Genomic DNA, 26003 nt, shown 5'->3' with positions numbered 1-26003 from the left:
ATTGAGCACAGTGCAAGTTCTCTAAATTCTCTCACAGCTGTCTCTTTTCCTGATCTCAACTAAGAGAAAAATGAGACATGCCTTAATTAAAAAAAATTAGGAAAAATCCAACCTTTAAGGACACCAATTTTCTTAAATGTTCTTCCTTAAAATACAGGGTGCATAAGTCTGGACACCCCTATGTTAAATTCCCATAGAAGCAGGCAGATTTTTATTTTTAAAGGCCAGTTACTTCATGGATCCAGGATACTATGCATCCTGATAAAGTTCCCTTGGCCTTTGGAATTAAAATAGCCCCACATCATCACATAGCCTTCACCATACCTAGAGATTGGCATGGGGTACTTTCCATAAGATCATCTCTCAATGCAAATCAAACCAGCTATTAGGCTGAAACTGAAATAAGACCATGCAAATCTCTAGGTATGGTGAAGGCTATGTGATGATGTGGGGCTATTTTAATAACAATGCAACGCTGCAACGCTACTGATCCCATATTTTTCGCCTTTGGAGCTTTCTGACAGTCCCGTAGAAGTCACGGAGAAGTGCGTTGAGTTCCGTCTTGGTGATTTGTTTAAAATCAATGCTGCAACCCTTTTCACTACACCAGTCACTGAAGCATTTCACTGCCCATTGGGTTTGCTGCACGGTATTTTTTTCATTACGAGTCTTCTCGAATGTATCAGTGTTACATTTCAGCACTTCAGCATGACGGTTCATATTTGTAGAAGTCTCTCCAAATTGTTCCTCAAACCACTCATCCATCGTCATGCCACCTAGTAAATCGAAATTTATTTTAAATATTTTAGCCTTTTTAATTCTTACGTTTTTTTTCTATGTTTATGTTGATATGTGTGGTTGCTAAGGGTGTTGCTAAGGGCGCAGTGATAAATAGAACCGTTGGGTGAAGCGGTCATAGCCGTTTTTTATCGTGAATAAAGCACAGCTATTGACCAATCAGAATCAAGGATTGGAACTAACCGTTTTATAAATTTATATATAGACTATATATATTTATATATAGACTTAATGCAGACATTTATAATAATCTGAAACAAGAAACAGCGAATGCTCATCTAACATGCAACCTGTTGACAAAAAATTGTCTGAGAGGGTAATGATGTGATGTCAAAGCCAGTTCTGAAGAAGAATGAGTAAGAAATGTTGATAATGTCATGCAGGAAAATATGTATGACCTATTACATAAGCTTCTCCAGTCAAAAATGCATTATCAATGACTGTATGTATCAGTTTGCATGAAAATGCACCTAAATTAGAGAATGTTAAGATAAATGAGGGTTGAGCTTCCTCTATGAAGAATGATACAGTATGTCCACCCATGAGTATGTACGCACATGTGTATGCAGTGGTGTACAGTGTTTGAGTAAATGTAATTTTTGGCTATTTTGTAGTTTTACTGAGTATCAAAGATATTAGCAAACTTCTTCAAAGCGCATCCATCCCTGATTAAAGTGTTCCACATGGCTGTGGGTGGTTAATAAAGGCCTTCTGTAGTGAAGCGATGCGTTTTATTTAAAATGCCATATTTAAAACTTTATTGACTAAATTAACTAGCTTCAGGCAAATGGCCTTACGCATAGATTTACAGCGAAAGACTAAGACTAAGACTTGACGCACAGCGTAATGACGAACGCGGTTGCCCAGCCCTGTTTGTTTTAACCGCTAGAGGCGTCAAAGCTTACGCTAGTCCTACATACTACGTCATACATCGTCAAGTGTCACTCTTTTAGTGTAAGTCGACTTGCGTACGGCCGTCTGCCGGAAGCTAGTTATTTTAGTCGATAATTAGTTTTAAATATGAATATTTTTCTTACAAAAATGCATCACTTCACTTCAGAAGGGTTTTATTAACCCCCCAGAGCCGCGTGGATTACTTTTATCAGGGATGGATGCGCTTTGATGGACTTCCAAAAACAAAAACCTATTCACTCCCATTATAAAGCTTGAAAGAGCCAGGACATTTTTTAATATAACTCAGATTGTATTCGTCTGAAAGAAGAATGTCATATACACCTAGGATGGCTTCAGGGTGAGTAATTCATGGGCTAATTTTCATTTTTGGGTGAACTATCCTTTTAAATGCCCTAAATGAACTAAGGCCTTGTAACTTGTAACTTGTAATGGAGTCATTTTCACTATATCTGTACTTTTACTCAAGTATGGTTTTCAGATACTCTTTACACCTATGTGTGTATGCACAGGCTTTTTTATTTATTTTTTATTAGATTTTAACATAGAGATTGCCTACTTGTCTAACGATAGGTAGCACTATAATGAAAAAAATATACACTTTAATATACCATCAGAAGATACAACACCTTTTCCAGAAAGCAATTGAAACAGTTATTGGAACGGCAAATCCTTTTAAAAAATAATTAACTATAAATATGCATAAGATGCATTTATGCTTGTAGCCCCTTAAAGATGCAAATATTCATCCATTTGCCCAAACTGCTTGTCCTCTGTAGGGCCACTGGAGCCTATTCCAGCATCTCAGGTCATATGCAGAGAAATACCCTGAATGGATGCAACAAAGGGAAAACACACAAACTACATACAGAAAGGCCAACTGGCTCAGCCAGGACTCAAACTGGGGGCCTTCTTGCTGTGATTCGACAATGCTACATACATAGTCATCAAATATTTTCTCCTTACAAAAACTTTGGAAAAGGGTTAAATGGTTTAGCTTGATTAATGCAGTACACAATACAATATATGAAAAAAAAAGAAAAAAAGAGTAAAATTAAGCAATTAATGTAGGACAACAAATATCAATATTACTTACATATGCCATACGTAAAGCAGATTTTGCAACATTAACAATTATACCAGTACAACATTACGCTTTGTTCAAACAATACATAAACAGTAATAAAATACAGTATGTAATGTATACATGTGGCAGGATGATACTTTTTACAATCACATTCATTAGCATATAAAGGTCTTTTGTGGGCTTGAAATTACCGTTTTTAAGATAACTCAGATACTCAATGCACAGTAAGCTGTGTATTGCAAAATATAAAGGTTCAGAGAAATGAAACACTTTAAATCTTAGGTTGAGGTTGGTAAGAACTGACAATCAACCCTCTGCTCACCATTGGTTTGTGTCAGTTGTATGTTGGAGACCCAGCAGACAATGTGACTATATAGACCTGTGTTTTTTTCACTCTTGTCTTTATGTAGGATAGGACCTCTTCCAACATGGTCCACAACCTGCTCCTGTAGTTGGATCTGCATGGGATGAACACCATTGCCTGTGTACACTCCAACACGGTTGTGGGCAAGTCTAGGGAACATAGAGAATAGAAGGCTTCGCAGCTCCTGTCGAAAAGCTTTGTTGAAGTAAAAGTAAATAAAGGGGTTGTAGATATGGGAGCTTTTAGCAAAAAGCGCAGGAAAGACGAATCCTTCTGGTGCCATATACCAAGCGTCTTTGTGGAAGATAAACAGGAAGGAAACAATGGTGTAGGGAGCCCAGGCAAGGACAAAGCCCAAGCTTATGCAGAAAAACATCTGTTGAATACAAAGAAAAAAAAGTTTAACAACAACAACAAAAACAAAATTGATGTGCAGTGAAAAGCCTTTTATTAGGGCATTTCAAGGCGCAGTATTATGGCAGACCCCTTTCTGACTGCAATAGTGGAGAAAGGTTTGCTACATCTTGATTGGATCTCAGTGGACTAACACAAACAAATGTCCAATGCCATCAGACAAGGATGCTAGTGTCAGGGTCATGTTTGGCTTTATTGTGTTTCGATTCATGTGCCTGTGTTTCCTTTCAGTTTAGTCCCTGTCACCTTAGTTACTGATTCCTCCTGATAAGTCCCAGTATACTGATATATATATATATATATATTTGCAATGCAATTGCACTTCTGATATATACTCCCAGTTTGGTTCTGTTTGCTGTTGGTTATCATAATTAATAGTGTGTGGTTGGTGTTGCTGTTTTCTCCTGAGATACTCCAAGTGGATACCTTTCGTTTATTAAAACTGTTTATTTATTTTCTGAGTAATTTGTATTTGGATTACAAAAATACTTTGTGAAAGCTTGGACAACTGCCAGGCATCTCATAGAAAACAAGAAGACTTCTAGTTCCAAGCCCACAAAGGACTTCTCAATAGTCGCCCTTCTGGGTGATCATGGTTTCACCAAGTGCAACATGTTCCTGGAACAACATTCCAGCCAACCAATCAGATTTGAGGGACAAGTTTACAGTTTATGTCAAGTTTAGGCTTATAACCAGGGTTAGGTGCTTCTACATCAGTGTTATTCACCTATCATTTCCCTCTGATCTTAGGGAAAACTTACTGGTAGGGATGGGGTTAGGATTGAATTTCGAGGATCAATAAAATATGTTGACCCAGGAACAAAGATGACCGTGGTTTCTGTCATTCATCCATCTCAAAAATAATTTTGGTTTGGGAACACCATAAACCCTTAAATCCATGAATGTTTCGCCAATCATTATTAAATATTAGGGTCTTTAGAGACCCAGATCTATATCTAACACGGATGGATCTCTTTAAGCAGATGTTTTATACCATCATCACTGTCCTCGTCAGAGCTCATTACATTCAGCATCTGGATCATATTCGCCCTCTCAATCATATTCTCAAAACTATCATTTTCAACATCAACCTTTTGATTGCTGACAGCTTCTTCACCAGATACACCATCAAGTGACAGTGACACTAATATTTGATTGCGTTCAGTACTTGATCTGCAGTAAATCACTGAGCCATTTCAAGTTTTGCTGATGATACTCCCTATTCTTTTATTTTCTGCCTGCGGTAACTATGAGTGAAACGTCACTTCATCATTGTGTATCAGACATTGCCACCATGTACAATAAAGGTGAATTGCACTTATTCGGTCATCAAAGATTAAATTATTGTTGTGTATAAATATATACGTACACTGTTACACACCTCAGGTCATTAGTGACCCCATACATTTTTTTTACAAAAAATAAATGGGAAAAGGAGGAATTATATTTTATATTTATATTATTTTATATTTTTATTATTGTTTTATTATTGTTTTCTTGTTATATGGTTTATAATGAATTGCTTGAGAAATACTAAAAAGGTTGATGTCTAACTTTAAAAATTGAATGAGGAGGAGGGTAGTGAATGATGTCCCGGGTCACTAGAGACCTGAGGAATGCGTTTAAGGGAAAAATTATTAAGGAAATCTGGATGCAGCAGCAGTGGCTGAAATAAAGAGATTCCACAATGATCTATCCAAATCTATTCATGACTATTCCCTGAGTCCAGGGAACACTTGTCTCTTTCATCAGATCATTCTGATTCCGCTGCCAGCTCTTCAATCTCCTCCCATGGAACCGCTACCCTCCAACAGCAACATACTGTTAGTACTGACAGTCCGCAGGTACCTGTTAGTTATCCCAGTATATTTTTCTGTTGATATGAAAAATCGGGTAATTTTAGCAATATAGCATGTGAGTTATATGATGTATTGATGTATATGTATGTGATGTGAATTATATGATGTAATTATATGATATATTACAATGTTATGATGTAATATAAGTGCTAAGTTGTTCAAAGTGTTCAAAGTGTTTCTAGGATGCTGATTTTTAGGGGGCAGCTGTCTTACTCTGAGACATGGAACGGGAACATGGTTTGTGTAACAGTAACACATTATTAGCTGTTTTATCACATAGTCAGAAGGCTAATCATATCAGTTACCGTCATGTGTCCGACGTGGACAGCGATACACAAAACACATTAGCCTACCATTCTGATACATCCACTTGTAGACAAGCCTGTATAATTCACTCTTCCTCTTCTTCTGAATCAGTTTCTGGTTCAAACACAAATGGCTGAATTTAAACTTGCCATTGTGCAGCTTTTACTACAGTAATGTTGACGAGTGGATCTGTCATGATCCCGGTGTTGTTCCCCTGTCTTGTGTTTTAGACTTTTAAGTTGAAGTGTCCTTTACCATTGTTTCTATGTTCATTTCCTCTATTCAGTTCCTGTTTTCCTTGTTTTGCTGGCCTTGTTTGTTACCATAGTCACCTTCAATAATTTCCATATTTCGGGAAAAGATTTGAAGCATTAAGAGTGTTGAAAACAGCGGCATCATGAGGCAGGTCAAATTTACAGCAGCTATTAACCTGGTGGAGCTCTGTTTTATCCAATTAAGCACAAATAAAAGCCTGACAATGGTAAATGTGTTTAGTTTTCTGAAAATTTAATTCAAATATTAAAATGTGGCAATAAATGAAGTGTCAAAGAATGAAAATAATACTAATTATAATACCAACAGGGTTTTTTTTATTGCTGTTTTTATGCAAGTAAATGGTGCTCTAATTATTTTATGTTTTTTATACTATTTATATGGCAGAATATATGATAACGATGCAACTTATTAAAATAAATTATGTTTTGCTAGACTTCTTCAGTCTTTACTGCATTCAGTGTGCGGCCAGCAACCCTCTTACTTATTTTCAAGTATTCCCATGGCTCTACGCACTTGAAGAAAAATTATTTTTTGTCTACTTGGAGTGCAACTATTTTTTTTTCTTCTAGTTTACAGAATATATGGCAATGTAATACAGGCTATATGTTTATATATATATAAAAAATAGTAAATGGATTTAAACTTCCAAAAATCCATAGACTAGTGGTCTGGATTCAAACCTTCCAAGATGGAAAGTAAAGCATTCACGTGACTGGAAAGAAAGTCAGGCTTCGTTTTTCGTTGATCACGTGTTTCTCTGAAATCAGTACCCACTCCGGCATGGAGCTTCATAAGAAATTGTGCTGCAAACTCTATACATGCTTTGAAGCTTCGGTGTCATACATATGTAACATCACTATTAAACCAAACTTCATGTGGATCCTCTTCTCTGTCGGCTTATTTGCCTGTTTCAACCGTTACAGGATGTCTGACCGCAATGGCTCATCCGTCTGCGACAAGGTAAACGATCACTCGAGGACCACACCCGAGATTATGATCAGTTATGATCAGTGCTGCTAACACAGGAACCTCCATGAGGCAAAATATAAAAGGTAATTGAAAGCATTTTTTTGCCAAGACATTATTTCAAATATTTATTCTAGTCTGCTCAGTCTTAGTCAGAAGTAAGATTTAAACCCATGCCTCCATTCAGAGACCAGAATTCAACCAAAAGGTTGAAATTCTTTGAGTCTGACACCTTAGAACACTCAGCCATTCTTACACTCTCAGCCAACTTTGTGAAGCTCAGTCCTATCACTGTCCATGGCTGAGGAAAAATACACAAAAAAATCATATTAGATTTATTTCCTTTACATTAATTCAAGTTCTCATTACAAAAGCCAAAAGTTTTGTCAAAAGTGAGATTTGAACCCACACCTCCATTCGGAGACCAGAATCCTCAACATCTGAGAAGGTTTAAACTCCTTGCATTTGCCATTCTGATAATAACTCCTATCTTTGTGAAGCTCAGTCAAATCACTGTCCATGGTGGAAAAAAATGCAACAAAATAGTATAAGATTCATTGCCTTTACATTAATTCAAGTTCTCATTACAAAAGTTCTTCGTCAGAAGTGGGATTTGAACCCAAGCCTCTATTCAGAGACCGGCATTTTCACAAACTAAGAAGGTCGAAACAGCCATTCTGAGAATCACTACTATGTTTGTGAAGCCGAATCCCATATATGTCAATGTTGGAAAAAAAAAAAAAAAAAAAAAAAAAAAATATATATATATATATATATATATATATATATATATATATATATATATATATATATATATATATATATATATAAGATTTCTTAAATTTGCATTAACCCTTGTGCTGCATTATATATTTTACGACGTTGAGTGCATTAAGGGACAAAAATGTCCACTCTAAACACTGCCATAAAACTATTATATATTATTATTTTTTTCCACTTTCACTGAGTTAAATCTTTTAACCAGCATCAGTCCTCATCATAACTACCAAATATGTATTTAATTTCAGGATTTTAACCCTTTAAATTTCAGTTTTGGTGATGATACCATCAATTACTATAAGAGGAAAATACACAAAAATGTAATTCTTTTCCATAGACTAAATGCAAAGAGAAAACTTTAGCTTTGGATTATCACAGTCTTGAATCTGTCAAAGATTAGCCGCAACATTATTTCTGGTGCATTTAAAGATTTTGTGGTCGTTTCATCTGGCCTCCGGCCGTATGTCTTGGACAGTCAGGTGAAGAGAGGGGCAGAGCAGTCAACTGATTACCACCTGGTGGTGAGTTGGATCCGATGGCGAGGGAGGAAGCTGGACAGACTCGGCAGACCCAAACGTACTGTGAGGGTCTGTTGGGAATGTTTGGCCGAATCCCCTGTCAGAGAAATCTTCAACTTCCACCTCCGGCAGAGCTTCGACCGGATCCCGAGGGAGTCTGGAGATATTGAGTCCGAGTGGACCATGTTCTCCACCTTCATTGTCAACGCGGCCACTCAGAGCTGTGGCCGTAAGGTCTCCGGTGCCTGTCGAGGCGGCAATCCCCAAACCCGGTGGTGGACACCGGAAGTAAGGGATACCGTAAAGCTGAAGGAGGAGTCCTATCGGACCTGGCTGGCTTGTGGGACTCCTGAGGCAGCTGACGGATACCGACAGGCCAAGCGGACTGCAGCCCGGGTGGTTGTGGAGGCAAAAAATCGGCTTGGGAGGAGTTCGGTGAGGCCATGGAGAAGGACTACCGGTCGGCCTCGAAGAGATTCTGGCAAACCGTCCGGCGCGAGAGGGAGGAGACCCCGGGGAAGACCTAGGACACGCTGGAGGGACTATGTCTCCCGGCTGGCCTGGGAACGCCTCGGTGTCCCCCCGGAAGAGCTGGAGGAAGTGTCGAGGGAGAAGGAAGTCTGGGCATCCCTGCTTAGACTGCTGCCCCCACGACCCAGCCCCCGGATAAGCGGAAGAAGATGGATGGATGGATGGATATTATGATTTTTGTCACTCGCCTAAACACCATGTGTTATATTTAGGACCTACACACACACACACACACACTTTTGTCAACACAGACACACATTGCTCTCAGACATCCACACATACTCAGAAACATAATTTTAGATCATTGAGCCATTAAAATGCTTCATAACACAGTCAATAGTGCCCCTAGTGGAAACCAGGAAAATAACGTGCATTTCCCACCATAGGGAATACCTATGTAGTGAGGTCATCTGGTGGAATACACTATATAATGCAAATATAATGCTTTTGCTTCAAAATGAAAGGTTGTTTCAACATAAGTCATGATTCATGTATTAATGACGGCCCCGGCTTTAAACGAAATTTTAATGGTTTTCAATGGGCCATTTTTGGTCATTATGATGCTAGATGTTGCTATTTGATCTACACAGTGTGTGTTATACATATTATGCAACATGGGATCAAAATTTAAAAAATTATCCAAAAAGTCACAATTTTGCCAAATTACATACCATTTGCATTAAAACAGACAAAATGGTCAAAGAAATTAAACTGAAAATGACCAAAAATATCCTAATGCAGCAGAAGGGTTAATTCAAGTTCTCATTACAAAAGCTATTTGTCTGAAGTGGGGTTTGAATCAATGCCTCCATTCAAAGACGAGAATTCTCAACAACTGAGAAGGTTGATATTCCTTGAGTCTGGCGCCTTAGACCACTCGGCCATCCTGACACCTGCAAGTCACTTTCATATCACTGTCCATGGTGTAAAGAATACAACAAATATTATAAAATTCATTGCCTTTACATTAATTCAGGTTCTCATTACAGACGCTCTTTATCAGAAGTGGGATTTGAACCCACGCCTCTATTCGGAGACCAGAATTCTCAACAACTGAGAAGGATGATATTCCTTGAGTCTGGCGCCTTAGACCGCTCGGCCATCCTGACACTTGCAAGTCACTTTCATATCACAGTCAATGGTGTAAAGAATACAAAAAATAATATAAGATTTATTGCCTTTACATTAATTCAAGTTCTCATTACAAAAGCTCTTTGTCAGAAGTGGGATTTGAGCCCATGCCTCCATTCGGAGACCAGAATTCTCAACAACTGAGAAGGTTGATATTCTTTGAGTCTGGCGCCTTAGACCACTCGGCCATCCTGACATCTGCAAGTCACTTTCATATCACTGTCCATGGTGTAAAGAATACAAAAACTAATATAAGATTTATTGCCTTTACATTAATTCAGGTTCTCATTACAAAAGCTCTTTGTCAGAAGTGGGATTTGAACCCACGCCTCCATTCGGAGACCAGAATTCTCAACAACTGAGAAGGTTGATATTCCTTGAGTCTGGCGCCTTAGACCACTCGGCCATCCTGACACCTGCAAGTCACTTTCATATCACTGTCCATGGTTAAATACATCCAAAAAATATTATAAGATTTATTGCCTTTACATTAATTCAGGTTCTCATTACAGAAGCTCTTTGTCAGAAGTGGGAATTGAAACCCCGCCTCCTTTCGGAGACCAGAATTCTCAACAACTGAGAAGGTTGATATTCCTTGAGTCTGGCGCCTTAGACCGCTCGGCCATCCTGACACTTGCAAGACACTTTCATATCACTGTCCATGGTTAAATACATCCAAAAATATTATAAGATTTATTGCCTTTACATTAATTCAGGTTCTCATTACAAAAACTCTTTGTCAGAAGTGGGATTTGAACCCACGCCTCCATTCGGAGACGAGAATTCTCAACAACTGAGAAGGTTGAAATTCCTTGAGTCTGGCGCCTTAGACCACTCGGCCATCCTGACATCTGCAAGTCACTTTCATATCACTGTCCATGGTGTAAAAATACAACAAATAATATATGATTTATTGCCTTTACATTGATTCAGGTTCTCATTACAAAAGCTCTTTGTCAGAAGTGGGATTTGAACCCACGCCTCCATTTGGAGACCAGAATTCTCAACAACTGAGAAGGATGATGTTCCTTGAGTCTGGCGCCTTAGACGCTCGGCCATCCTGACACTCGCAAATCACTTTCATATCACTGTCCATGGTTAAATACATCCAAAAATATTATAAGATTTATTGCCTTTACATTAATTCAGGTTCTCATTACAAAAGCTCTTTGTCAGAAGTGGGATTTGAACCCACACCTCCATTTGGAGACCAGAATTCACAACAACTGAGAAGGATGATATTCCTTGAGTCTGGCGCCTTAGACCGCTCGGCCATTCTGACACTCGCAAGTCACTTTCATATCACAGTCAATGGTGTAAAGAATACAACAAATAATATATGACTTATTGCCTTTACATTAATTCAGGTTCTCATTACAAAAGCTCTTTGTCAGAAGTGGGATTTGAACCCACGCCTCCATTCGGAGACCAGAATTCTCAACAACTGAGAAGGTTGATATTCCTTGAGTCTGGCGCCTTAGACCACTCGGCCATCCTGATAGCTGCAAGTCACTTTCATATCACTGTCCATGGTGTAAAGAATACAAAAACTAAAATAAGATTTATTGCCTTTACATTAATTCAGGTTCTCATTACAAAAACTCTTTGTCAGAAGTGGGATTTGAACCCACGCCTCCATTCGGAGACCTGAATTCTCAACAACTGAGAAGGATGATATTCCTTGAGTCTGGCGCCTTAGACCACTCGGCCATCCTGACACCTGCAAGTCACTTTAATATCACTGTCCATGGTTAAATACATCCAAAAATATTATAAGATTTATTGCCTTTACATTAATTCAGGTTCTCATTACAAAAGCTCTTTGTCAGAAGTGGGAATTGAAACCCCGCCTCCTTTCGGAGACCAGAATTCTCAACAACTGAGAAGGTTGATATTCCTTGAGTCTGGCACCTTAGACCGCTCGGCCATCCTGACACTTGCAAGACACTTTCATATCACTGTCCATGGTTAAATACATCCAAAAATATTATAAGATTTATTGCCTTTACATTAATTCAGGTTCTCATTACAAAAACTCTTTGTCAGAAGTGGGATTTGAACCCACGCCTCCATTCGGAGACGAGAATTCTCAACAACTGAGGAGGTTGATATTCTTTGAGTCTGGCACCTTAGACCACTCGGCCATCCTGACATCTGCAAGTCACTTTCATATCACTGTCCATGGTGTAAAGAATACAACAAATAATATATGATTTATTGCCTTTACATTGATTCAGGTTCTCATTACAAAAGCTCTTTGTCAGAAGTGGGATTTGAACCCACGCCTCCATTTGGAGACCAGAATTCTCAACAACTGAGAAGGATGATATTCCTTGAGTCTGGCGCCTTAGACGCTCGGCCATCCTGACACTCGCAAATCACTTTCATATCACTGTCCATGGTTAAATACATCCAAAAATATTATAAGATTTATTGCCTTTACATTAATTCAGGTTCTCATTACAAAAGCTCTTTGTCAGAAGTGGGATTTGAACCCACGCCTCCATTTGGAGACCAGAATTCACAACAACTGAGAAGGATGATATTCCTTGAGTCTGGCGCCTTAGACCGCTCGGCCATTCTGACACTCGCAAGTCACTTTCATATCACAGTCAATGGTGTAAAGAATACAACAAATAATATATGACTTATTGCCTTTACATTAATTCAGGTTCTCATTACAAAAGCTCTTTGTCAGAAGTGGGATTTGAACCCACGTCTCCATTCAGAGACCAGAATTCTCAACAGGTTGATTCTCCTTGCGTCTGAAGCCTTAGACCATTCGGCCATCCTGATACTTGCAAGTCACTTTCATATCACAGTCAATGGTGTAAAGAATACAAAAACTAATATATAATTTATTGCCTTTACATTAATTCAGGTTCTCATTACAAAAGCTCTTTGTCAGAAGTGGGATTTGAACCCACGCCTCCATTCGGAGAACAGAATTCTCAACAACTGAGAAGAATGATATTCCTTGAGTCTGGCGCCTTAGACCGCTCGGCCATCCTGACACTCGCAAGTCACTTTCATATCACAGTCAATGGTGTAAAGAATACAAAAACTAATATATAATTTATTGCCTTTACATTAATTCAGGTTCTCATTACAAAAGCTCTTTGTCAGAAGTGGGATTTGAACCCACGCCTCCATTTGGAGACCAGAATTCTCAACAACTGAGAAGGATGACATTCCTTGAGTCTGGCGCCTTAGACCGCTCGGCCATTCTGACACTCGCAAGTCACTTTCATATCACAGTCAATGGTGTAAAGAATACAACAAATAATATATGACTTATTGCCTTTACATTAATTCAGGTTCTCATTACAAAAGCTCTTTGTCAGAAGTGGGATTTGAACCCACGCCTCCATTCGGAGACCAGAATTCTCAACAACTGAGAAGGTTGATATTCCTTGAGTCTGGCGCCTTAGACCACTCGGCCATCCTGATAGCTGCAAGTCACTTTCATATCACTGTCCATGGTGTAAAGAATACAAAAACTAATATAAGATTTATTGCCTTTACATTAATTCAGGTTCTCATTACAAAAACTCTTTGTCAGAAGTGGGATTTGAACCCACGCCTCCATTCGGAGACCAGAATTCTCAACAACTGAGAAGGTTGATATTCCTTGAGTCTGGCGCCTTAGACCACTCGGCCATCCTGACACCTGCAAGTCACTTTCATATCACTGTCCATGGTTAAATACATCCAAAAATATTATAAGATTTATTGCCTTTACATTAATTCAGGTTCTCATTACAAAAGCTCTTTGTCAGAAGTGGGAATTGAAACCCCGCCTCCTTTCGGAGACCAGAATTCTCAACAACTGAGAAGGTTGATATTCCTTGAGTCTGGCGCCTTAGACCATTCGGCCATCCTGATACTTGCAAGTCACTTTCATATCACTGTCCATGGTTTAAAGAATACAAAAAATAAAATAGGATTTATTGCCTTTACATTAATTTGCGTTCTCATTACAAATGCTCTTTGTCAGAAGTGGGATTTGAACCCACGCCTCCATTCGGAGACCAGAATTCTCAACAACTGAGAAGGTTGATATTCCTTGAGTCTGGCGCCTTAGACCACTCGGCCATCCTGATAGCTGCAAGTCACTTTCATATCAATGTCCATGGTGTAAAGAATACAAAAACTAATATAAGATTTATTGCCTTTACATTAATTCAGGTTCTCATTACAAAAACTCTTTGTCAGAAGTGGGATTTGAACCCACGCCTCCATTCGGAGACCAGAATTCTCAACAACTGAGAAGGTTGATATTCCTTGAGTCTGGCGCCTTAGACCACTCGGCCATCCTGACACCTGCAAGTCACTTTCATATCACTGTCCATGGTGTAAAGAATACAACAAATATTATAAAATTCATTGCCTTTACATTAATTCAGGTTCTCATTACAGACGCTCTTTATCAGAAGTGGGATTTGAACCCACGCCTCTATTCGGAGACCAGAATTCTCAACAACTGAGAAGGATGATATTCCTTGAGTCTGGCGCCTTAGACCGCTCGGCCATCCTGACACTTGCAAGTCACTTTCATATCACAGTCAATGGTGTAAAGAATACAAAAAATAATATAAGATTTATTGCCTTTACATTAATTCAAGTTCTCATTACAAAAGCTCTTTGTCAGAAGTGGGATTTGAGCCCATGCCTCCATTCGGAGACCAGAATTCTCAACAACTGAGAAGGTTGATATTCCTTGAGTCTGGCGCCTTAGACCACTCGGCCATCCTGACATCTGCAAGTCACTTTCATATCACTGTCCATGGTGTAAAAATACAACAAATAATATATGATTTATTGCCTTTACATTGATTCAGGTTCTCATTACAAAAGCTCTTTGTCAGAAGTGGGATTTGAACCAACGCCTCCATTTGGAGACCAGAATTCTCAACAACTGAGAAGGATGATATTCCTTGAGTCTGGCGCCTTAGACCGCTCGGCCATCCAGACACTCGCAAGTCACTTTCATATCACTGTCCATGGTTAAATACATCCAAAAATATTATAAGATTTATTGCCTTTACATTAATTCAGGTTCACATTACAAAAGCTCTTTGTCAGAAGTGGGATTTGAACCCAAACCTCCATTTGGAGACCAGAATTCTCAACAACTGAGAAGGATGATATTCCTTGACTCTGGCGCCTTAGACTGCTCGGCCATTCTGACACTCGAAAGTCACTTTCATATCACAGTCAGTGGTGTAAAGAATACAACAAATAATATATGACTTATTGCCTTTACATTAATTCAGGTTCTCATTACAAAAGCTCTTTGTCAGAAGTGGGATTTGAACCCACGCCTCCATTCGGAGAACAGAATTCTCAACAACTGAGAAGGTTGAAATTCCTTGAGTCTGGTGCCTTAGACCACTCGGCCATCCTGACATCTGCAAGTCACTTTTATATCACTGTCCATGGTGTAAAAATACAACAAATAATATATGATTTATTGCCTTTACATTGATTCAGGTTCTCATTACAAAAGCTCTTTGTCAGAAGTGGGATTTGAACCCACGCCTCCATTTGGAGACCAGAATTCTCAACAACTGAGAAGGATGATATTCCTTGAGTCTGGCGCCTTAGACCGCTCGGCCATCCTGACACTCGCAAGTCACTTTCATATCACAATCAATGGTGTAAAGAATACAAAAACTAATATATAATTTTTTGCCTTTACATTAATTCAGGTTCTCATTACAAAAGCTCTTTGTCAGAAGTGGGATTTGAACCCACGCCTCCATTTGGAGACCAGAATTCTCAACAACTGAGAAGGATGATATTCCTTGAGTCTGGCGCCTTAGACCGCTCGGCCATTCTGACACTCGCAAGTCACTTTCATATCACAGTCAATGGTGTAAAGAATACAACAAATAATATATGACTTATTGCCTTTACATTAATTCAGGTTCTCATTACAAAAGCTCTTTGTCAGAAGTGGGATTTGAACCCACGCCTCCATTCGGAGACCAGAATTCTCAACAACTGAGAAGGTTGATATTCCTTGAGTCTGGCGCCTTAGACCACTCGGCCATCCTGATAGCTGCAAGTCACTTTCATATCAATGTCCATGGTGTAAAGAATACAAAAACTAATATAAGATTTATTGCCTTTACATTAATTCAGGTTCTCATTACAAAAACTCTTTGTCAGAAGTGGGATTTGAACCCACGCCTCCATTCGGAGACCAGAATTCTCAACAACTGAGAAGGTTGATATTCCTTGAGTCTGGCGCCTTAGACCACTCGGCCATCCTGACACCTGCAAGTCACTTTCATATCACTGTCCATGGTGTAAAGAATACAACAAATATTATAAAATTCATTGCCTTTACATTAATTCAGGTTCTCATTACAGACGCTCTTTATCAGAAGTGGGATTTGAACCCACGCCTCTATTCGGAGACCAGAATTCTCAACAACTGAGAAGGATGATATTCCTTGAGTCTGGCGCCTTAGACCGCTCGGCCATCCTGACACTTGCAAGTCACTTTCATATCACAGTCAATGGTGTAAAGAATACAAAAAATAATATAAGATTTATTGCCTTTACATTAATTCAAGTTCTCATTACAAAAGCTCTTTGTCAGAAGTGGGATTTGAGCCCATGCCTCCATTCGGAGACCAGAATTCTCAACAACTGAGAAGGTTGATATTCCTTGAGTCTGGCGCCTTAGACCACTCGGCCATCCTGACATCTGCAAGTCACTTTCATATCACTGTCCATGGTGTAAAAATACAACAAATAATATATGATTTATTGCCTTTACATTGATTCAGGTTCTCATTACAAAAGCTCTTTGTCAGAAGTGGGATTTGAACCAACGCCTCCATTTGGAGACCAGAATTCTCAACAACTGAGAAGGATGATATTCCTTGAGTCTGGCGCCTTAGACCGCTCGGCCATCCGGACACTCGCAAGTCACTTTCATATCACTGTCCATGGTTAAATACATCCAAAAATATTATAAGATTTATTGCCTTTACATTAATTCAGGTTCACATTACAAAAGCTCTTTGTCAGAAGTGGGATTTGAACCCAAACCTCCATTTGGAGACCAGAATTCTCAACAACTGAGAAGGATGATATTCCTTGACTCTGGCGCCTTAGACCGCTCGGCCATTCTGACACTCGAAAGTCACTTTCATATCACAGTCAGTGGTGTAAAGAATACAACAAATAATATATGACTTATTGCCTTTACATTAATTCAGGTTCTCATTACAAAAGCTCTTTGTCAGAAGTGGGATTTGAACCCACGCCTCCATTTGGAGACCAGAATTCTCAACAACTGAGAAGGTTGATATTCCTTGAGTCTGGCGCCTTAGACCGCTCGGCCATTCTGACACTCGCAAGTCACTTTCATATCACAGTCAATGGTGTAAAGAATACAACAAATAATATATGACTTACTGCCTTTACATTAATTCAGGTTCTCATTACAAAAGCTCTTTGTCAGAAGTGGGATTTGAACCCACGCCTCCATTCGGAGACCAGAATTCTCAACAACTGAGAAGGTTGATATTCCTTGAGTCTGGCGCCTTAGACCACTCGGCCATCCTGATAGCTGCAAGTCACTTTCATATCAATGTCCATGGTGTAAAGAATACAAAAACTAATATAAGATTTATTGCCTTTACATTAATTCAGGTTCTCATTACAAAAACTCTTTGTCAGAAGTGGGATTTGAACCCACGCCTCCATTCGGAGACCAGAATTCTCAACAACTGAGAAGGTTGATATTCCTTGAGTCTGGCGCCTTAGACCACTCGGCCATCCTGACACCTGCAAGTCACTTTCATATCACTGTCCATGGTGTAAAGAATACAACAAATATTATAAAATTCATTGCCTTTACATTAATTCAGGTTCTCATTACAGACGCTCTTTATCAGAAGTGGGATTTGAACCCACGCCTCTATTCGGAGACCAGAATTCTCAACAACTGAGAAGGATGATATTCCTTGAGTCTGGCGCCTTAGACCGCTCGGCCATCCTGACACTTGCAAGTCACTTTCATATCACAGTCAATGGTGTAAAGAATACAAAAAATAATATAAGATTTATTGCCTTTACATTAATTCAAGTTCTCATTACAAAAGCTCTTTGTCAGAAGTGGGATTTGAGCCCATGCCTCCATTCGGAGACCAGAATTCTCAACAACTGAGAAGGTTGATATTCCTTGAGTCTGGCGCCTTAGACCACTCGGCCATCCTGACATCTGCAAGTCACTTTCATATCACTGTCCATGGTGTAAAAATACAACAAATAATATATGATTTATTGCCTTTACATTGATTCAGGTTCTCATTACAAAAGCTCTTTGTCAGAAGTGGGATTTGAACCAACGCCTCCATTTGGAGACCAGAATTCTCAACAACTGAGAAGGATGATATTCCTTGAGTCTGGCGCCTTAGACCGCTCGGCCATCCGGACACTCGCAAGTCACTTTCATATCACTGTCCATGGTTAAATACATCCAAAAATATTATAAGATTTATTGCCTTTACATTAATTCAGGTTCACATTACAAAAGCTCTTTGTCAGAAGTGGGATTTGAACCCAAACCTCCATTTGGAGACCAGAATTCTCAACAACTGAGAAGGATGATATTCCTTGACTCTGGCGCCTTAGACCGCTCGGCCATTCTGACACTCGAAAGTCACTTTCATATCACAGTCAGTGGTGTAAAGAATACAACAAATAATATATGACTTATTGCCTTTACATTAATTCAGGTTCTCATTACAAAAGCTCTTTGTCAGAAGTGGGATTTGAACCCACGCCTCCATTCGGAGAACAGAATTCTCAACAACTGAGAAGGTTGAAATTCCTTGAGTCTGGTGCCTTAGACCACTCGGCCATCCTGACATCTGCAAGTCACTTTTATATCACTGTCCATGGTGTAAAAATACAACAAATAATATATGATTTATTGCCTTTACATTGATTCAGGTTCTCATTACAAAAGCTCTTTGTCAGAAGTGGGATTTGAACCCACGCCTCCATTTGGAGACCAGAATTCTCAACAACTGAGAAGGATGATATTCCTTGAGTCTGGCGCCTTAGACCGCTCGGCCATCCTGACACTCGCAAGTCACTTTCATATCACAGTCAATGGTGTAAAGAATACAAAAACTAATATATAATTTTTTGCCTTTACATTAATTCAGGTTCTCATTACAAAAGCTCTTTGTCAGAAGTGGGATTTGAACCCACGCCTCCATTTGGAGACCAGAATTCTCAACAACTGAGAAGGATGATATTCCTTGAGTCTGGCGCCTTAGACCGCTCGGCCATTCTGACACTCGCAAGTCACTTTCATATCACAGTCAATGGTGTAAAGAATACAACAAATAATATATGACTTATTGCCTTTACATTAATTCAGGTTCTCATTACAAAAGCTCTTTGTCAGAAGTGGGATTTGAACCCACGCCTCCATTCGGAGACCAGAATTCTCAACAACTGAGAAGGTTGATATTCCTTGAGTCTGGCGCCTTAGACCACTCGGCCATCCTGATAGCTGCAAGTCACTTTCATATCAATGTCCATGGTGTAAAGAATACAAAAACTAATATAAGATTTATTGCCTTTACATTAATTCAGGTTCTCATTACAAAAACTCTTTGTCAGAAGTGGGATTTGAACCCACGCCTCCATTCGGAGACCAGAATTCTCAACAACTGAGAAGGTTGATATTCCTTGAGTCTGGCGCCTTAGACCACTCGGCCATCCTGACACCTGCAAGTCACTTTCATATCACTGTCCATGGTGTAAAGAATACAACAAATATTATAAAATTCATTGCCTTTACATTAATTCAGGTTCTCATTACAGACGCTCTTTATCAGAAGTGGGATTTGAACCCACGCCTCTATTCGGAGACCAGAATTCTCAACAACTGAGAAGGATGATATTCCTTGAGTCTGGCGCCTTAGACCGCTCGGCCATCCTGACACTTGCAAGTCACTTTCATATCACAGTCAATGGTGTAAAGAATACAAAAAATAATATAAGATTTATTGCCTTTACATTAATTCAAGTTCTCATTACAAAAGCTCTTTGTCAGAAGTGGGATTTGAGCCCATGCCTCCATTCGGAGACCAGAATTCTCAACAACTGAGAAGGTTGATATTCCTTGAGTCTGGCGCCTTAGACCACTCGGCCATCCTGATAGCTGCAAGTCACTTTCATATCAATGTCCATGGTGTAAAGAATACAAAAACTAATATAAGATTTATTGCCTTTACATTAATTCAGGTTCTCATTACAAAAACTCTTTGTCAGAAGTGGGATTTGAACCCACGCCTCCATTCGGAGAACAGAATTCTCAACAACTGAGAAGGTTGAAATTCCTTGAGTCTGGTGCCTTAGACCACTCGGCCATCCTGACATCTGCAAGTCACTTTCATATCACAGTCAATGGTGTAAAGAATACAAAAACTAATATATAATTTATTGCCTTTACATTAATTCAGGTTCTCATTACAAAAGCTCTTTGTCAGAAGTGGGATTTGAACCCACGCCTCCATTTGGAGACCAGAATTCTCAACAACTGAGAAGGATGATATTCCTTGAGTGTGGCGCCTTAGACCGCTCGGCCATTCTGACACTCGCAAGTCACTTTCATATCACAGTCAATGGTGTAAAGAATACAACAAATAATATATGACTTATTGCCTTTACATTAATTCAGGTTCTCATTACAAAAGCTCTTTGTCAGAAGTGGGATTTGAACCCACGCCTCCATTCGGAGACCAGAATTCTCAACAACTGAGAAGGTTGATATTCCTTGAGTCTGGCGCCTTAGACCACTCGGCCATCCTGACACCTGCAAGTCACTTTCATATCACTGTCCATGGTGTAAAAATACAACAAATAATATATGATTTATTGCCTTTACATTGATTCAGGTTCTCATTACAAAAGCTCTTTGTCAGAAGTGGGATTTGAACCCACGCCTCCATTTGGAGACCAGAATTCTCAACAACTGAGAAGGATGATATTCCTTGAGTCTGGCGCCTTAGACCGCTCGGCCATCCTGACACTCTCAAGTTACTTTCATATCACTGTCCATGGTTAAATACATCCAAAAATATTATAAGATTTATTGCCTTTACATTAATTCAGGTTCTCATTACAAAAGCTCTTTGTCAGAAGTGGGATTTGAACCCACGCCTCCATTTGGAGACCAGAATTCTCAACAACTGAGAAGGATGATATTCCTTGAGTCTGGCGCCTTAGACCGCTCGGCCATTCTGACACTTGCAAGTCACTTTCATATCACAGTCAATGGTGTAAAGAATACAAAAACTAATATAAGATTTATTGCCTTTACATTAATTCAAGTTCTCATTACAAAAGCTCTTTGTCAGAAGTGGGATTTGAACCCACGCCTCCATTCGGAGACCAGAATTCTCAACAACTGAGAAGGTTGATATTCCTTGAGTCTGGCGCCTTAGACCACTCGGCCATCCTGATAGCTGCAAGTCACTTTCATATCACTGTCCATGGTGTAAAGAATACAAAAACTAATATAAGATTTATTGCCTTTACATTAATTCAGGTTCTCATTACAAAAACTCTTTGTCAGAAGTGGGATTTGAACCCACGCCTCCATTCGGAGACCAGAATTCTCAACAACTGAGAAGGTTGATATTCCTTGAGTCTGGCGCCTTAGACCACTCGGCCATCCTGACACCTGCAAGTCACTTTCATATCACTGTCCATGGTTAAATACATCCAAAAATATTATAAGATTTATTGCCTTTACATTAATTCAGGTTCTCATTACAAAAACTCTTTGTCAGAAGTGGGATTTGAAACCACGCCTCCATTCGGAGATGAGAATTCTCAACAACTGAGAAGGTTGAAATTCCTTGAGTCTGGCGCCTTAGACCACTCGGCCATCCTGACATCTGCAAGTCACTTTCATATCACTGTCCATGGTGTAAAAATACAACAAATAATATATGATTTATTGCCTTTACATTGATTCAGGTTCTCATTACAAAAGCTCTTTGTCAGAAGTGGGATTTGAACCCACGCCTCCATTTGGAGACCAGAATTCTCAACAACTGAGAAGGATGATATTCCTTGAGTCTGGCGCCTTAGACCGCTCGGCCATCCTGACACACGCAAGTCTCTTTCATATCACTGTCCATGGTTAAATACATCCAAAAATATTATAAGATTTATTGCCTTTACATTAATTCAGGTTCTCATTACAAAAGCTCTTTGTCAGAAGTGGGATTTGAACCCACGCCTCCATTTGGAGACCAGAATTCTCAACAACTGAGAAGGATGATATTCCTTGAGTCTGGCGCCTTAGACCGCTCGGCCATTCTGACACTCGCAAATCACTTTCATATCACAGTCAATGGTGTAAAGAATACAACAAATAATATATGACTTATTGCCTTTACATTAATTCAGGTTCTCATTACAAAAGCTCTTTGTCAGAAGTGGGATTTGAACCCACGCCTCCATTCGGAGACCAGAATTCTCAACAACTGAGAAGGTTGATATTCCTTGAGTCTGGCGCCTTAGACCACTCGGCCATCCTGATAGCTGCAAGTCACTTTCATATCACTGTCCATGGTGTAAAGAATACAAAAACTAATATAAGATTTATTGCCTTTACATTAATTCAGGTTCTCATTACAAAAACTCTTTGTCAGAAGTGGGATTTGAACCCACGCCTCCATTCGGAGACCAGAATTCTCAACAACTGAGAAGGTTGATATTCCTTGAGTCTGGCGCCTTAGACCACTCGGCCATCCTGACACCTGCAAGTCACTTTCATATCACTGTCCATGGTTAAATACATCCAAAAATATTATAAGATATATTGCCTTTACATTAATTCAGGTTCTCATTACAAAAACTCTTTGTCAGAAGTGGGATTTGAACCCACACCTCCATTCGGAGATGAGAATTCTCAACAACTGAGAAGGTTGAAATTCCTTGAGTCCGGCGCCTTAGACCACTCGGCCATCCTGACAGCTGCAAGTCACTTTCATATCACTGTCCATGGTGTAAAAATACAACAAATAATATATGATTTATTGCCTTTACATTGATTCAGGTTCTCATTACAAAAGCTCTTTGTCAGAAGTGGGATTTGAACCCACACCTCCATTTGGAGACCAGAATTCTCAACAACTGAGAAGGATGATATTCCTTGAGTCTGGCGCCTTAGACCGCTCGGCCATCCTGACACTCGCAAGTCACTTTCATATCACAGTCAATGGTGTAAAGAATACAACAAATAATATATGAGTCATTGCCTTTACATTAATTTAGGTTCTCATTACAAAAGCTCTTTGTCAGAAGTGGGATTTGAACCCACGCCTCCATTTGGAGACCAGAGTTCTCAACAACTGAGAAGGTTGAAATTCCTTGAGTCTGGCGCCTTAGACCACTCGGCCATCCTGACATCTGCAAGTCACTTTCATATCACTGTCCATGGTGTAAAAATACAACAAATAATATATGATTTATTGCCTTTACATTGATTCAGGTTCTCATTACAAAAGCTCTTTGTCAGAAGTGGGATTTGAACCCACGCCTCCATTTGGAGACCAGAATTCTCAACAACTGAGAAGGATGATATTCCTTGAGTCTGGCGCCTTAGAACGCTCGGCCATCCTGACACTCGCAAGTCACTTTCATATCACTGTCCATGGTTAAATACATCCAAAAATATTATAAGATTTATTGTCTTTACATTAATTCAGGTTCTCATTACAAAAGCTCTTTGTCAGAAGTGGGATTTGAACCCACGCCTCCATTTGGAGACCAGAATTCTCAACAACTGAGAAGGATGATATTCCTTGAGTCTGGCGCCTTAGACCGCTCGGCCATTCTGACACTCGCAAGTCACTTTCATATCACAGTCAATGGTGTAAAGAATACAACAAATAATATATGACTTATTGCCTTTACATTAATTCAGGTTCTCATTACAAAAGCTCTTTGTCAGAAGTGGGATTTGAACCCACGCCTCCATTCAGAGACCAGAATTCTCAACAACTGAGAAGGTTGATATTCCTTGAGTCTGGCGCCTTAGACCACTCGGCCATCCTGATAGCTGCAAGTCACTTTCATATCACTGTCCATGGTGTAAAGAATACAAAAACTAATATAAGATTTATTGCCTTTACATTAATTCAGGTTCTCATTACAAAAACTCTTTGTCAGAAGTGGGATTTGAACCCACGCCTCCATTTGGAGACCAGAATTCTCAACAACTGAGAAGGTTGATATTCCTTGAGTCTGGCGCCTTAGACCACTCGGCCATCCTGCTAGCTGCAAGTCACTTTCATATCACTGTCCATGGTGTAAAGAATACAAAAACTAATATAAGATTTATTGCCTTTACATTAATTCAGGTTCTCATTACAAAAACTCTTTGTCAGAAGTGGGATTTGAACCCACGCCTCCATTCGGAGACCAGAATTCTCAACAACTGAGAAGGTTGATATTCCTTGAGTCTGGCGCCTTAGACCGCTCGGCCATCCTGACACTTGCAAGACACTTTCATATCACTGTCCATGGTTAAATACATCCAAAAATATTATAAGATTTATTGCCTTTACATTAATTCAGGTTCTCATTACAAAAGCTCTTTGTCAGAAGTGGGATTTGAACCCACGCCTCCATTCGGAGACCAGAATTCTCAACAACTGAGAAGGATGATATTCCTTGAGTCTGGCGCCTTAGACCGCTCGGCCATTCTGACACTCGCAAGTCACTTTCATATCACAGTCAATGGTGTAAAGAATACAACAAATAATATATGACTTAATGCCTTTACATTAATTCAGGTTCTCATTACAAAAGCTCTTTGTCAGAAGTGGGATTTGAACCCACGCCTCCATTCGGAGACCAGAATTCTCAACAACTGAGAAGGTTGATATTCCTTGAGTCTGGCGCCTTAGACCACTCGGCCATCCTGATAGCTGCAAGTTACTTTCATATCACTGTCCATGGTGTAAAGAATACAAAAACTAATATAAGATTTATTGCCTTTACATTAATTCAGGTTCTCATTACAAAAACTCTTTGTCAGAAGTGGGATTTGAACCCACGCCTACATTCGGAGACCAGAATTCTCAACAACTGAGAAGGATGATATTCCTTGAGTGTGGCGCCTTAGACCGCTCGGCCATTCTGACACTCGCAAGTCACTTTCATATCACAGTCAATGGTGTAAAGAATACAACAAATAATATATGACTTATTGCCTTTACATTAATTCAGGTTCTCATTACAAAAGCTCTTTGTCAGAAGTGGGATTTGAACCCACACCTCCATTCGGAGACCAGAATTCTCAACAACTGAGAAGGTTGATATTCCTTGAGTCTGGCGCCTTAGACCACTCGGCCATCCTGACACCTACAAGTCACTTTCATATCACTGTCCATGGTTAAATACATCCAAAAATATTATAAGATTTATTGCCTTTACATTAATTCAGGTTCTCATTACAAAAACTCTTTGTCAGAAGTGGGATTTGAACCCACGCCTCCATTCGGAGACGAGAATTCTCAACAACTGAGAAGGTTGAAATTCCTTGAGTCTGGCGCCTTAGACCACTCGGCCATCCTGACATCCGCAAGTCACTTTCATATCACTGTCCATGGTGTAAAAATACAACAAATAATATATGATTTATTGCCTTTACATTGATTCAGGTTCTCATTACAAAAGCTCTTTGTCAGAAGTGGGATTTGAACCCACGCCTCCATTTGGAGACCAGAATTCTCAACAACTGAGAAGGATGATACTCCTTGAGTCTGGCGCCTTAGACCGCTCGGCCATCCTGACACTCGCAAGTCACTTTCATATCACTGTCCATGGTTAAATACATCCAAAAATATTATAAGATTTATTGCCTTTACATTAATTCAGGTTCTCATTACAAAAGCCCTTTGTCAGAAGTGGGATTTGAAACCACGCCTCCATTTGGAGACCAGAATTCTCAACAACTGAGAAGGATGATATTCCTTGAGTCTGGCGCCTTAGACCGCTCG

The 26003-nt window shown here is 39.5% G+C and overlaps 1 protein-coding gene across 1 annotated transcript in view; it reads right to left on the bottom strand.

Moving 5' to 3' along the window:
* Positions 1-2281: 2281 nt before the first annotated feature.
* opn8c (opsin 8, group member c) overlaps positions 2282-26003 on the bottom strand; it is a 102577-nt gene continuing 78855 nt past the window's right edge. Inside the window, exon 4 of the mRNA XM_084091595.1 lies at positions 2282-3537. Coding sequence (XP_083947721.1) covers positions 3076-3537 — 462 coding nt within the window. The 3' untranslated portion in view covers positions 2282-3075. The remainder of the gene's footprint in view (positions 3538-26003) is intronic.

This window comes from Abramis brama, assembly GCF_963993115.1.
Source record: "Abramis brama genome assembly, chromosome: 18".
NCBI lineage: Eukaryota > Metazoa > Chordata > Actinopteri > Cypriniformes > Leuciscidae > Abramis > Abramis brama.
This window is presented reverse-complemented; position numbering and strand designations above follow the sequence as displayed.